Source organism: Oryctolagus cuniculus, chromosome 2, assembly GCF_051225735.1.
Source record: "Oryctolagus cuniculus isolate XC-2025 breed Fujian yellow rabbit chromosome 2, ASM5122573v1, whole genome shotgun sequence".
Lineage (NCBI taxonomy): Eukaryota > Metazoa > Chordata > Mammalia > Lagomorpha > Leporidae > Oryctolagus > Oryctolagus cuniculus.
The window spans coordinates 34,093,905-34,109,051 of NC_142868.1; the positions used below are offsets into that span (position 1 = coordinate 34,093,905).

The 15,147-nt window shown below is 38.6% G+C and overlaps 1 protein-coding gene across 8 annotated transcripts in view; it reads left to right on the forward strand.

The window, feature by feature from the left end:
- Positions 1 to 15,147, forward strand: part of N4BP2 (NEDD4 binding protein 2) — a 130,630-nt gene that overhangs the window by 50,562 nt on the left and 64,921 nt on the right. For 7 of the 8 annotated variants that reach the window (XR_016228865.1, XR_016228866.1, XM_089325353.1 and 4 more), the window contains 5 exons: positions 1,328 to 1,404; positions 5,272 to 5,427; positions 9,434 to 11,793; positions 12,462 to 12,547; positions 13,718 to 13,763. Coding sequence is in view for 5 of the 8 variants with exons in the window: in XM_089325353.1 (XP_089181479.1) it covers positions 1,328 to 1,404; positions 5,272 to 5,427; positions 9,434 to 11,793; positions 12,462 to 12,547; positions 13,718 to 13,763 (2,725 nt within the window). In the remaining 3 variants the exon portion in view is untranslated. Of the gene's footprint in view, positions 1 to 1,327; positions 1,405 to 5,271; positions 5,428 to 9,433; positions 11,794 to 12,461; positions 12,552 to 13,717; positions 13,764 to 15,147 lie in introns of all 8 variants that reach the window. The other variant, XR_016228867.1, reaches the window with a different exon arrangement.

A 15,147-nucleotide genomic window follows, 5' to 3' on the forward strand; every position in this document is an offset into this window, starting at 1 on the left:
TGGCCGGAGCTGTGCCGATCTGAAGCCAGGAGTCAGGAGCTTCTTCCAGGTCTCCCACGCAGGTGCAGGGGCCCATGGTCTTGGGCCATCTTCTATTGCTTTCCCAGGCCATAGCAGAGAGCTGGATCAGAAGTGGAGCAGCTGGATCTCAAACCAGCACCCATATAGTATGCAGGCACTGCAGGCGGCAGCTTTACCCACTATGCCACAGTACTGGCCCCCTTTTAAAAAATATATATATTTATTTGAAAGGCAGAGTTACAGAGGGAAGAGGAGAGATGAGGGACTGGGAGGAGAGAGATCGATCCATCTGCTGGTTATTCCCCAAGTGACTGCAGTGGCCAAGTATGGGCCAGGAGCTCAGAGCTTCTTTTGAGTCTCCCATGTGGGTGCAGGGGCCTGAGGACTTGGGCCATCTTTTGCTGCTTTCCCAAGCACATTAACAGGGAGCTGGATTGGAAGTGGAACAGCTGGTTCTTGAACTGGTGTCCGTATGGTATGCCGGCGTTGCAAGCGGATGCTTAACCTGCTACACCACAGGAAGTTTTCTATGCATCTCCAAATGTGTGAATAATCCTTTTCGCTCAAGTGAAAATTCTTTTTATTTACTTTATTGATCTGAGAGGCAGAGAGACAGAGAGGTAGAGACTGAGGAGAGTCAGACGGATCTCCCATCCACTGGTTCAGTTCTCAGATACCTACAGTGATCCTTGAGGCCGAGAGCTCAATCCAGGTCTCCCTTGTGAGTAGCAAGGACTCAACCCCTTGAGCCATCATCTGGTGCCTCCTAGGGTATGTGTCAATAGGGATCTGGAATTGGAAGTGGAGCCAGGAACCAAATCAAGGCACTCCAATTAGTATGTGGATGTCCCTAATGGCATCTTAACAGCTAGGCCAGTTGCCCACCTCCAAGTGAAAATTCTTTGCTTTACTTTTTTAACAATTTATCTTGTAGACCTTTTCTCATTAACACATGTAGAATTTACAGAATTATTGTGTAATACTTTTATTTTATGGTTGTATGTTAATTTATTTAGCCAGTTCTGTATTAATAATCCCTGAGCTGTTTGTATTCTTTTGCTATTACAAATAAGGTGAACTGGGTATTTTTGTTCATATGTTTATCTCTGCACTCTTATATAAGTATTTATCAGTATGTAAATTTCTGAAAGTTAATTGCTGGGTACAAAGGATTGTGTATTTTGTCACTTTCACACATCATGAAGATTAGATGATCTTTGAGATTCTTTTCGCTTTTAATCTGATTTTGAAAACAATCTAATTATATGGAAGTAATTATTTTTAAATGTTTTTGTCATTTTTGTAGTCTCAAAAACATAAATATAAGGTCCTTTTCCGGGAACCAGACACATGGTGGAAGTTCAAGCCAAAAGAACTTGCAAGGTAAAACAATAGAAAGTCCAACTAGACTTTTTTCTCCTCACAAATGATGAATAAAGCAAAATTGATTTAGATATTAAGCTTGACATTTTAAAACTGGTAATAAATTTTTCGTTGTTTATGAGGAATTTATAAAGTTTTATTTCTAACAAATAATTCCAGTTATCTTATAAAGTCAGTACTTTATTACCTTTTAATAATGTGTTAATATCTGAAGCTAGAACAGACTTTCAGATTTGGCACACTGGAATCATGTGCAGTTGGGACAGGTAAGTTATTGTAGCTGCAAAGTGACTTAGAATACCGGTCAGTGGTAGTACAGTGGTATTTCATTCCCCTCCCCTGCTTTTTCCTTTATTGGTTGTTTGACTCAGGGTATGGACAATGCAATGTTATTGCTCTGTTTTGTATTCTCTGAGACATAGCCCTAACAATTTTGGCTGGGCTGTTTTTCTTGGTAATTTTAACTCATTTCAATATTAAAAAAACCATTTTAAGTATTATTCATGATGTTGTGTGACCATTACCACTGTCTAATCAGAACATTTGCATCTGTTCAAAAAGAAATTCCATACCTGCTAGCACTTACTTCTAGTTCCCTATCTCCCACCCCCATTTGGCAATCATTTATCTGTTTTCTGTCCCTGTGGAGTTTCCTATTCTGATCATTGCATATAAATGGAATCATTTGTGGCCTTTCATGTCTGTCATCTTTCACTTAGCATAATGTTTTTGAGCACCCATATTGTGACATATATAAGTACTTAATTTTTTATTAACCTTTTATGACATTGCTGGATTTGGTTTCTGTTTAGGATTTTTGCACCTGTGAGAATGAGTGAAATTGACCTTTAGTTTTTCCTTCCTTGACCTGCCTTGCCTTGCTTTGGTATCATGGTTCTAATTCAAAAAATTAATTGGCAAGTTTTTTTTCTCTTTTCTGAATTTATCTTAGTTTGAATGTTTGATAAAACTTACTTGTAAAGCTGTCTGGAGTTGATGTTTGTTTTATGAGAAGATTCAGTTGCAATTTCCTCCTCGTACTGTAGTTCTCAATTTTTTTTTGAAGACTTTATTAAAACAATTATAGTTCTCTATTTTTACATCCCTGTTGAGTTAAAAGTTCCTATTGTCAATCCTAATCTGTTCACATAATCTTCCTTGTTAAGAAATTTTTAAAATTATCACCAGCAATCAGTTTTAGAAATTGACCTTTTCAAATAACTCTTGGCTTAGTTGATCTTCTTTAATGTAAGTTTGTTTTATGTTTAATTCTCTTCTGCTTCTCTTTATTCTATCTTCTTTACTTTTTAAAAAATCTGCTTTTTTTATTCTTTTTTTTTAAACTTCTTTACATGAGAGTTTAGAACATTTTCTACAATGAGAATTTGATGGCATAAATTTCCCTATTACTACTTTAGCTGCTCTCAGAATGTTAATATATGTTATTTGTTTTATTATTAGTTATTCTCTAGTTTATATTTGGTTAGTTTTATTCTTTAAGTCTTGGGTGGTTATTTATAACTGCTTTTAAATTTCTTGAACAGATGAGTGTTTATCTTTTTCACAAATTGATATTCAGATTAACTGCAACAGGTCAGATTGTGTGATTTGTGTGATACTAAATTCTTAATATTTTTAAAGATTTTATGCCCTGGTTTATTGTCAACTTTTTATAAATGTCCCATGTTTGCTGTGTAGATATGTATGCTGATTATAGCATATGAATGTATCCATTAAATCAAACCTTTAGTTCTGTTGCTCACTTTTCCTTTCACATCTGCTTTCCTAATTTTTTTATTCTGCCTGATGTATTACTATTTGAGAGAGAAATGGTGAAATCTCCCATTGTGAGAGAACGGGAACCTGTATTATGTTGACCATGTCAGTTTCTCTTTACGGTTCTGCCCATGTTTGCTTTATATATTCTGAGTGTATTTGTTGAAGTACATGCAAGCTTAAGATTTTATATCACTCTAATTGAACCTTTTATTTGATGATTTTCCAGTGATTTTCTTTTATCTTTAAGGGTAAATTTTGTTTTACAGTCTAATTTGTCTAATAGTAGTAGAACTATACCAGCTTTCTTGTAGTTAGTATTTGAGTGTTATTTCGTTTTCTTACTTTTACTTTCAACCTTTGAATATACTTATATTTAGTTGTATCTCTTGTAACCACTATGGCTGGGGTTTAAAAACAAAATCCTCTACCCATCTTGGTTTTTAATAGGTAAAGTTACTTCTTTTTGATATTTTGGTTATTCATATAACTATCTGACTCTGTGCTTCATTGTCCAGAATGTAAAGACAGTGTTTGTTTTTCCTTCTCCATGTAGTTACTGCTTTGTGCTTCATTTTCTCCTTCATCTAGGCCTTTCATCTGGGAATTTCCTTCTGCCTAATACTCATCTTTTAAAATTTTCTTTATAATGAAGGCCTGCTTGGGGAGAGTCACACTCTCTCTTTTTTAACCTTAAAATCCTTGTATTGCCTTCATTCTTTTAAGATATTTTGCTGTATTTATATATTCTTGGTTGACAGTTATTTTCTTTTATTGAAAATAACTTTTAACTCTCTTCTGACTTCTATTGTTGTTGTGAAGTCAGCTGTCATTCTAATTGTTGCTTCCTTTCTAGATGACTAGTTAATTTTTTTTTTTTTTTTATTTCTAGTTGCTTTTAATATCATCTCTTTGTCTTTGGTGAATGACAGTTTCAGTACTGTGTTTCCAGTTGTGAATTTCTTCTTATTTTTTTTTTTATCTTGTTTGGATTTGTTGGGCTTCTGAAATGAGAGGATTAATCTTTCATCAGCTCTGGAAAATTCTTGGCATTTTTCTTTAAATTGCTTCTGTCCCATGAACTCTCTTCTCTTTCTGGGACTTGGATTTGATGCATATTAGAACTTTTTGCTCTGTCCTCTGTGTCTATGTCTCTTAACCTCTCTTTCATATTTTCTATCTCTTTGCTTCTCTGTGATCTGAAACCAGGCAAGATTGAGGTAGGTAAATATGAAAGCCAGATTTGTCTAAATGGCAAACACAAATATTAGCTGTGAGATCTAGACATGAAACCTTGAATCCAACCCAAGATACGAGAGTTACAAGTGAGATATATTCTTTAAGACAAGTTGCAAATGATATTTTCATTAAGACAGGGCACTGGAGGACTAAAGCATATCATCTGGCCTCCTGGCAAAACAAATCCCATAGCTGTATAAATAAAAGCTCCTCTGTTTAAGGCCTCCAGATACCCTTTATTTAAGTTTAACCAAATATGACCTCATAAGTAAAAACTTACAAAGAACTTAGCACCATGAGCAAAAACACAAATAACAGACTTCATAATTGGACATGTAGAGACTTCAAATACTAGGAAGTTTTTTCTTTGTTTGAACTTAAAATGTAGTAAAACCTATGTTTAGTTTAATTCTTGGGACCTAGTTTTATTGTAATAAGAGGGCCCTTTGCGACATCTAGTTTGCCATACTGGCATATATGGAAGCCTATACATTGGTATTTTTTTTGTTTGTTTTGTTTTACTACTTAACAGTTAATTAAAGCTTTGAAATGATTGTCATGTTCTTAGATTTTTTTGGAAAGCTTGAGAATAGCTTTTTTAAAGTTAACTCAGTCCTGGTAGTTGTATTTGAGTTGATAAAGAGTGTTTGGAAAAGATTATGTAGAATGATTAAAAAAGTGGCAGTCTAAAAAATCTTGGCTAAAATGAAAGTTAGAATCAATAGTATATTTTGTGTCATACTGAACTAGCTTTGGTATTCTTATATATCATTGTTCTGGATGTTGTGTGTTTTGATTTTTTAAAAGCTTAATTAATATTCTTTCTACCTTTTTCTTCTCTGAAATTTTCAGGCGTAATATTCATGGTGTAAGCAAAGAAAAAATAACAAGAATGTTGGAACATTATCAGCGTTTTGTTTCTGTGCCAATAATCATGAGTTCTTTGGCTCCAGAGAAAATTGAACGTATTGAGTTGTGTGCATATTCTTGTGAGGATGGAATTCCTAGGTAACTTAAACTGCCTTGTGTACAGAAATTCAATCTGAAATAATATCTTTTCAAAAATTATTTATTTTCATTTAAAAAAATAGTTTATTTATTTGAGAGGTAGAGTTACAGAGAGTAGGAGAGACAGAAAAATCTTCTGTCTACTGGTTCACTCCCCAAATTGCTGCAACTACCTGAGCTGAGCTGATCTGAAGCCAGGAGCCAGGAGAGTCTTCTGGGTCTCCCATGCGGGTGAGGAGGCCCAAGCGCTTGGGTCATCTTTCACTGCCTTCCCAGGCCATAAGCAGAAAGCTGGATTGGAAGAAGAGCAGCTGGGATACGAACTGGCACCCATATGGGATGTTGGTGCTGCAGGCAGAGGCAGAACCTACTTACTACATCACAGCATCGGACCTTTATTTTCATTTTTTTTGAAAGGCAGAGAGACAGACAGATGAAGAGATTTCTCCCATCTGTTGGTTCATTCCCCAAATGCTGGCAACAGCCTTGGTTGGGGCAGTCCAAAGCCAGATGCCTATAACTCAGTCTGGGTCTTTCAGGTGGGTAGCAGGGACCCATGGTCTTGAACTATCACCTTCTAGGTTGCCTTCTAGGATGCACATTAGCAGAAACCTGCATTGGAAGTGGAGATAGAATGGAACCCAGGCACACCGAAATGCATGCCAGGGTCTTAACAGCTGTGTCAACTTTTTTTTTTTTTTTTTAATATGGTAACTTTGGAGGTTGGAAAATCATTGCTATTTAACTTTAAAAGTAAGGCATATTTTTGTTATTTGTAAGGATTTCTTGTGGGGAATAGGTCCACTGAATTATGTTATGGGAATTGAGAGCCCCAGCTGGGCTCAGAAAGACTCTGAGCTAGGTTTAGTCCAGATTGTTGTCTTCCTGTGTGCACGATTACAATAGGAGACATAGAGGTAAGAAGAAAAACAGGACTTGAAAGGCAAAGGGATAGTACATACTCAGACATGAATGTGGGCCACTGCCCCCCTTCAGCCTGGGGTGGTCCTTTTTATGGTGCAGAGACAGTGCTCAGGACAAGGCCTGATTGAAGATTCAAAGGAGGCAGGGTTTGGGGTGAGACTGCAGCTTACATGGTGATTGATCTCCAGGGAAGAGTCATGGCATCTGGTAAGGCTTAGCTGCATGATGAGGAGTGGGTGTGCTGAGTCTGCAGCCATGTTGAATTGGCACAGAAGGTGATGGGATTTGGGCAGTGCACACGGCATAGGAGTTGGCAGTTTTTAGCTCCTCATCCCTGACTGATTCCCTGCTTAGCTCACAACGATTTTTGGTGTAGTCTCACCTGGAGTGGGATATGCATGTAGATATAAGCAAAAGAAGTCAGTGTGTGTGTGAGAGGTGACACGAGTTTTTTTTCTTGTCCTCAAGGTTTTGAGAATTTATGACCATACTGTGAAAACACCTATCTTCCTTAAGTAATTTCCTGTTGTTCCAGTATTTCCCTTCTCTCCTCACTGTTGTTATTTTGCATGGACTCACATCACTTCTCAATTGTCTTAGTTTTTAGAGAAAAAATACTCTTTCCAGCTAGTACCATAACAATTATTATAGATGGTATGCTTCTACTAAATAATAGAAGTCATAGCCTTTCAGCTATGGGATAGTACCGAGCATTTAAAACATATAAACAATTGAATACGTGAGTAAAGAAGAACCTAAGGGGTGGACCGATGGTGCAGTGTTTCAGACGCTGGTTGGGATGCCCACATCCCATGTTAGAGTGCCTAGTTTCAAGTCTGAGCTTCGCGTCCAGTTGATGTGAATTGTGGAAGACACCAGGTGATGGCTTGGGTCCCTGCTACTTGTGTGGGAGACACTTTTGGATTCCTTGGCTGTTGTGGGCATTTGGGGAGTGAAAAGGTAGATGGATGATCTTTGTCTCTGTCTCTCTGCCTTTCAAGTAAATAAAGATATATGAATAAATATTAAAAGAAAGAAAATACAAGCTCTTTAGAAAATAAAAGAAAAAGAGCCTAAATATATGTATAGGTCTAACTTGCCCAAATTTTATGATGGAGGAAAGAAGTTTTGTTTAAAAGTAATTCAGAGTGGGGCTGGCGCCGCGGCTCACTAGGCTAATCCTCCACCTTGCGGCACTGGCACACTGGGTTCTAGTCCCGGTCGGGGAGCCGGATTCTGTCCCGGTTGCCCCTCTTCCAGGCCAGCTCTCTGCTGTGGCCCGGGAAGGCAGTGGAGGATGGCCCAAGTGCTTGGGCCCTGCACCCCATGGGAGACCAGGAGAAGCACCTGGCTCCTGCCATCGGATCAGCGCAGTGCGCTGGCCGCAGCGCGCCAGCCGTGGTGGCCACTGGAGGGTGAACCAACGGCAAAAGGAAGACCTTTCTCTGTCTCTCTTACTATCCACTCTGCCTGTCCAAAAAAAAAAAAAAAAAAAAAAAAGTAATTCAGAGTGGAAAAGGCAAAATTCATGAATGTTGAGAAGCAGTGTTACAGAGATTTCCTGGGTACAAGTCCCAAAGCTTTGTAATCTTTGACAAGTTACCAAATCTCTGTGTGCTTCAGCTCCTCATTGCCAGAAGGCAATAATAACACTGTGTTCGCTGGACTCTCAAGAGCATGAATTCGTATGTGTAAAGGATGTAGATAGCATCTGACATCTAGAAAACTTCAATTAATGTTAGGCATGATTTCATGTAGGAAAGCTTCATGGGAAACTTGGGCCTTGGAGAGCTTCTAGAATAAAGAAAGAAGGAAAAATGAGATGACAAATTGAATAGGAAAATATCACTGAAGTGAAAGTGTTATGTAGATAGAAGTGCTTGAGTTTGAAATTAACATCTGGGGATGGTTTTAAAAATTCTAACAGCCAGCACCTGCGGTGCCAGCATCCTGTATAGGGGCCGGCACTGTGGTGTGGTAGGTAAAAGCCACCACCTGCAGCACCGCCATCCCATATGGGTGCTGGCTTGAGTCCTGGCTGCTCCACTTCTGATCCAGCTCTCTTCTAGGGCCTGGGTAAGCAGTAGAAGATGGCCCAAGTCCTTGGACCCATGCACCCATGTGGGAGACCCGGAAGAAGCTCCTGGCTCCTGGCTTTGGATTGGCCCAGCTCTGGCCTTTGTGGCCATTTAGGGAGTGAACCAGAGGATGGAAGACCTCTCTCTCTCTCTCTCTCTCTCTCTGCCTCTGGCTCTCTGAATTCTGCCGTTCAAATAAAAAAATAAATCTTAAAAAAATTTTCATAACAACGGGTACCTCAAATAAGAATTCTCTTGCACTGTAGGCGACAGCTTTACCTGCTATACCACAGCGCAGGCTGCTGTTTTGGTTTTTCAAAGATTTATTTTTTTATTTGAAAGGCAGAGGAGAGAGAGAGAGAGAAAGAAAGAGAAAGAGATCTTCCATCTGCTGGTTCATTCCCCAAGTGGTTCCAATGGCTTGGGCTAGGCCAGGCTGAATCCAGGAGCCAAGAGCTTCATCTGGGTCTCCCACATGGGTGCAAGGGCCCTAGGACTTGGGCTATCTTCCACTGCTTTCCCAGGTACATCAGCAGGGAGCTGGATTGGAAGTGAAGCAGCCAGGACTCGAATTGGCACCCATATGGAATGCTTGTATTGCAGGTGGCAGCTTAACCTGCTGTGCCACGGTGCTGGCCCCAGACCTACTAGTTTTACAAGTAGTGTATTTAAATAGTTAAAAAAGAAACTAGACAGGTGATGTCCTCTCCTAAGAACAAATTTCTATCTTCAACTTTAATATTTAATGCATAATAAATACTAAACATTTGTTATTAAGATTTGAGTGCTTCATATTGCCAAGCATTGTGTCAACTATTGGGATTACAATGAAAGATTATATTCATAGTGTATTAGGCAAAGATCAAGATTATTATAATTTTACTCCAGTTTATTTCTAGAATAGTAAATGTTAACTGCCTTAAGTTGAATGCTTCTCTAAATTGTAGTACTTATGATGACATTAAGAGAATTTTTTTATGATACTTTAAAAAAAAATCTTACAGCTCAAGAATCAGTGACGATACTACCTCTGACAAAGAAGAAAATGTTTTATCCTCACCTTTGCGGCACCTGGAGTTAATTGAGCATAAGACTCTTGAAGTGACCAAAGGAACTACGCTGCCTGAGGATGTTCCGCATCTCCTTAGTGCAGATTTAAACAGAGAAGGAAAAGAAATAAGTGCGATGAATACCCAGGGTGCTTTCATTCAGGAAACTTCACATATGCATTGCTCTGCCTCTGAAAGCAAGCTTGGAACAACAGACAAAAGTGAAAATGAAGAACAAGTAGAAACGATGTCTGAAAAAGAATGCAGTACAACTGATGTTGATAGTTCTATAGAGAGAGTGTCATCAAATAGTTGCTATGATGAAAGTAATCAAGAAGACTGTGATCCTGCAAATACTGTACCACTTCAAAATGAAAAATCTTCACCTGATGAAATATTGGAAGAAAGAGCCACAGTAAAGAAAAAAGCATTTGCTAAACAAAAAAGCAAATCCACTTTGGAAAAGTTCCCAAGACAGGAGCTTCCAAATTTTGTTGGTGACTGGCCAGTTGACAAGACCATGGGTCAGAGAACAAAAAGGAACCGAAAAACTGAAAAAGCCTCATATGTACAAAGCGACAGAAAGTTCAGTCGCCCTCAGTCACGCAAAGTGTCAGATAGTAGTGTATCTGTGAATACAGACCCTACCCAGCAAGGAGGCTCTTCACATGAATGCACAGGGGATGGCAGGAAGTCACAGTGTGATGATGCCTCAGAATCCTTCCATAGCTGTAAATACGAAACTTACCAAAATACTGAGAGCAACTCATTCAACGTTGTGGGTGACTGGCCTTCGCCTGAGTCTTTAGCTCAGAGAGAGCATAGATCAAGAATGCCAAGGTCTGGTTTAAATGAACTCAACCCAGACTTTGGAACTAATGACGATGTGAATGAAATATCTTTATACACAGCACGGGAGGCCTGCTGGGAAACAAGCCCTGAACTAAAAACATTCGGTAGCTGCACTCTAGGAAGTTCGGAAATGTTACCCAGTGAGGTGAGCTGTGAAACTCAGACTTGTGGGGAACACTCACTGCCTTTTACTTTCACCAGTAGTGCATCAGCTCTTCCTGCAGTAGTAGGACCACAGACTGTAGCAGAATTTTCTGAGGGGATGCCTAAAGGAGTTCCTGGAATAGAAGTTGGCGTATGTACCCAGACTGAGCCACAGGATTTTGCTCTGTTATGGAAAATAGAAAAGAATAAAATTGGTGTTTCAGATTCTATCAAAGTATTAACAGGAAGATTAGATGGGTTCAAACCAAAAACTTTCAATATTAACACAAAAGCAGATGTTCAGGAAACAATTCCATATAGGGTAATGTATGATAAAAGCACGTATGTTGAAGAAAGTGAGCTCACCAGTGCTGATGAATCTGAAAATCTTAACATTCTTTGTAAACTATTTGGGTCCTTTTCATTAGAAGCCTTAAAAGACTTATATGAGAGGTGTAATAAAGATATTATTTGGGCCACAAGCCTTTTATTGGATTCTGAAACTAAATTATGTGAGGATACTGAATTTGAGAATTTTCAAAAATCATGTGATGAATCACAAATTGGGCCCTTTTCCCTGGGACTGAATTTGAAGGAGATTATCAGCCAAAGAGGAGCTGAAGAAGATTCCAATTCTTCTGCACCAGAATTTAGCCATGGTGTTGGTGTCAGTAACACTAATACACAATCTCCCGGTGATGCAGAAAGAGAAAACTCAGAGCAGGCAGAAATAAGCACTACAACTCCTGAAAAACCTGGATTAGCGATGGGTATGTTCCCTAGTGCTGCTGTTGATGCAAAGAGTAATGATGAAATACTTCCAAATAGTCAGGTAGAACTTCCAAGTTTATACAACTTCAAGCCATCTTTACCAGCTGTCCTAAAAGCTGCTTCCTCTGAAGATGTGAGTGAAACAGACAATAGTCTAGTAGCCACAGAAACTGGAGAAAATGTTCATTCTTCTTTAAATTTGTCTGACATTTTAAACTCTATATCGAACACTTCAAATCTTGAATTAAATGAAGAAATTGATTTTACTGACTCTTTTGAAATAAAGAGAATGGAAAATCTTCCGAAGGAATATGTAAAATTTGCAAACACAGAAGAATTTACCACTGAAGAAGAACAGGAAATGGAGAAAATTCTAATGGCAGGGAGTAGTTTGTCAACTGGCCTTAGTGAGGAAGATAAAACTGAGATGTTGAATCCAACCCCAGTGATGGCCAAATCTCTGACCATAGACTGCCTAGAACTTGCATTACCCCCTGAACTGGCTTTTCAACTCAATGAATTATTTGGTCCTGTTGGTATTGATTCAGGTAAGGAAAAAGTAGCTTACGTACATGTGTATCTTTGGGTGAATAGAATGTAGAGGGTTCTGTTTTGATTACAAAATTATCCCATGAATTAACTGAAATGTAAAAGTAATTAGCATTGCCTGAGCATATTGCTTATTTTTGATACATGTTTCTAGAGGATTTTAAAAGATGTAATTTGAAGAAGTAGAGAAAACTTATTTAGAGCTTTTATTTATCATATATATATATATATAGAGAGAGAGAGAGAGAGAGAGTGTGTTTTCTCTGGTGTTTACTTCTCGCTTATTTGTACACATAAACCTTTTTGAATTCTTTCTGGTGCTATTCCAGATACATTTGAGGCAAGAATTAATTTCTTAAAATACACTTATTGCAAAGTCTCAAGTAATGGACAGATATGAATTAATTAAATATATTTAAACTAATATAAATGAATAACTTAAATAGATTTATTGTGAAGCTTTGTATAATTGCACCAGTCAAGAAACGTGAAGACAATGCAATATAATGTAAAGAAAAATACTCCATGAGATTTAATAAATAGAAACACAAGTTAGAAATTAAGACTACAAATTAGTTTTATGATATATATGGTGATTGAGTATATTTCTTGTAAATGTGTAATGAGTAATGATTGCATTTTCTTTTCTTTCTCTCTCTTTCACTAGGATCTCTAACAGTTGAGGATTGTGTGGTTCACATAGATCTGAATCTGGCTAAAGTGATTCACGAGAAATGGAAAGAATCTGTCATGGTTGGTAGGCTTCTTTTCATAAGGAACTTTTGTTTCCATTTCATCACACTTTTTTTTAATATTTATTTTATTTATTTGAAAGAGTTACACATAGAGAAAGGAATTGACAGAGAAAGAGAGATCTTTTATCTGCTGGTTCATTCCCCAAATGGCTGTAATGGCCAGGGCTGGGCCAGGCCAAAGCCAGGAGCCAGGAGCTTCATCCAGGTCTCTCTCATGGGTTCAGGGACCTAAAGACTTGGGCCACCCTCTGCCACTTCCACAGGCACATTAGCAGGGAGCTGGATTAGAAGTGGAGCAACTGGGTCTTGAACCAGCACCCAAATGGGATGCCGGCGTTGCAGATGGCAGCTTAACCTTCTGTTCTCCAGCGTCTGCCCCTATCATCTTTGCTTTTCAATGAAATCTGTCATGTTATATGAGAGAGTTCTACTTTATTTTGCCTTTGAGAGAGGATTAATTTTTAATAGTTAACAGATTACTGATTTATTTTCTTTTTTAATATTTCAGATATTTCTAGTCTGGCCAAATTATATAATTAGCCATGGAACTCAATGTGATTGTTGACAAATGATAGTTAACTGCCCCCATACTGTGAAGGTGATTGATTAAATTTCAAAACAGTTTATAAAAAAAGCACCAAAGAGCTCTAATGTTAGACAAAGCTATATAGATGTAGCCATACTTTATAATTTTTAAAAAAAGATTTATTTATTTATTTGAAAGAGTTACAAAGAGAGAGAGAGAGTGAGAGAACCATCTGCTGGTTCACTCCCCAAATGGCCACAATGGCCAGAGCTGAGCCAATCTGAAGCCAGGAGCCAGGAGCTTACTCCAGGTCTCCAACGTGGGTGCAGGGGCCCAAGGACTTGGGCCGTCTTTCACTGCTCTCCCAGGCTATAGCAGAGAGCTGGATCGGAAGTGGAGCAGCCAGGTCTCAAACTGGCGCCCATATGGGATGCCGGTGCTTCAGGCCAGGGCATTAACCCACTGCACCACAGTGCTGGACCCCAAACTTTATAATTTATCTTATTTTGTTTAACTTAGGTTTTAGTAGGAATGATTTATAGTTATACAAGCAGCAATATATAACTTCTGGAAAAAATTGGGATGACTTTGTAGTCTTGTTTACTAATTAGCCTTCCTATGCCAATCCCCATTTGTGTTTAGGAGCGACAAAGACAAGAAGAGGTATCCTCTGGCAGGTTAATGCGAGGTAAAGCACATTATGTTTACTTCTAATGTTCTTGTCTTGATGTTGAGACTTGGGGTGTGTGTGTGTGTGTGTGTGTGTGTGTGTGTTTGTGTGTGTGATTTCAACTCCTCTCCAAAGATACTTCCACAAAGTAAGTTACCCATGGATTTTGATTTGCAAATAGAAGTTCTTCAAAAATGTTTAATGTTGATTATTAATGTAAAATTAAATGAGAAGAAAAGGCCGTTATAATATGTAGTTAGCTTCTGCAAGTGCTTTGGAACACTTACGGTGTACTCTAGTGCATATAGTCACAAGAGTGTTAAGGCTTTGCACTATGTGAAAGAAAATGTTTTATTTTGAGGGCAATGAATTGTTCATATGTTTGATCAAGAGCATCATTAAAATATTATGAAATTTTATGGATGTCAATATTAGACCACAGAAATAATCTGCTTTTTTTGTACATTCTAGCAATTTGAGAATATTTGGCCCCAGTTGACTTCTTATGTAGTGTTCCGATTACTACAGGGTGGATGGCAGACCTTTTAATGAAGGTCTTCCTTTTTTAAAAAAAATTGTTTATTTTGAAAGGCAGAGTTATGGAGAGAGAGGGAGGAAAGGGGAGGGAGGGAGGGAGAGAGAGAGAGAGAGAGAGAAAGAATATGAATGAATATGAGGTCATCTATCTGCTAGTTCACTTCCCAAATGGCCACAATAGCTGGGACAGATCAAGGCCAAAGTCACGTGCTTGGAACTCCATCTGGGTCTCCTACATGGGTGGTAGGAGCCCAAGTGATTGGACCATCCATTGCTGCTTTCCCAAGCACTTTAGGCGGGAGCTGGATTGGAAGTGGAAGAGCCAAGACTTGAACTGTTGCTCCAGTATATGATGCTGGCATCCCAGCTGGTGGCTTAACCCTCTGTTCCACAACACAACCCCCTGGGGTCTTCCTTTTGTGCATAAGTGTCTCCAGATGCCTCTTTTATCTTCTCCACACTGGGACCAAGGCAGGAAGCTCCAGGTTGAACATTTTTAGGATATGCTTTACTTCAGACCTGAGCTAATGTTGTAACTTCAATACCTGAAGCTGTTTGAGGGCAGAGTTGCCAAAGGGGTATCATGGTTGTGTGAATTCTGATGTCTTTTTTTCTCTTCATCCCCCAGGGAAGCACAGAAATGCATCCGATGTGTTGATGTCTCTTAGCGGAAATGTTGCACATTAAATTTCTCTGTTGTAAACCTCCTGGAGTGTTTAGTTTCATATTTGGAATTTCATTTATTCAACATTTATTGTGTGCTTCAGGAGTTGCTCCTCTCAGTCCTTAGAGTGGCTGGGCAGAGCTGACCAGTGCTGTTCTCCTTACTTCCAGCTGACTATAACTTCCTCTGTTTACCAGGGTC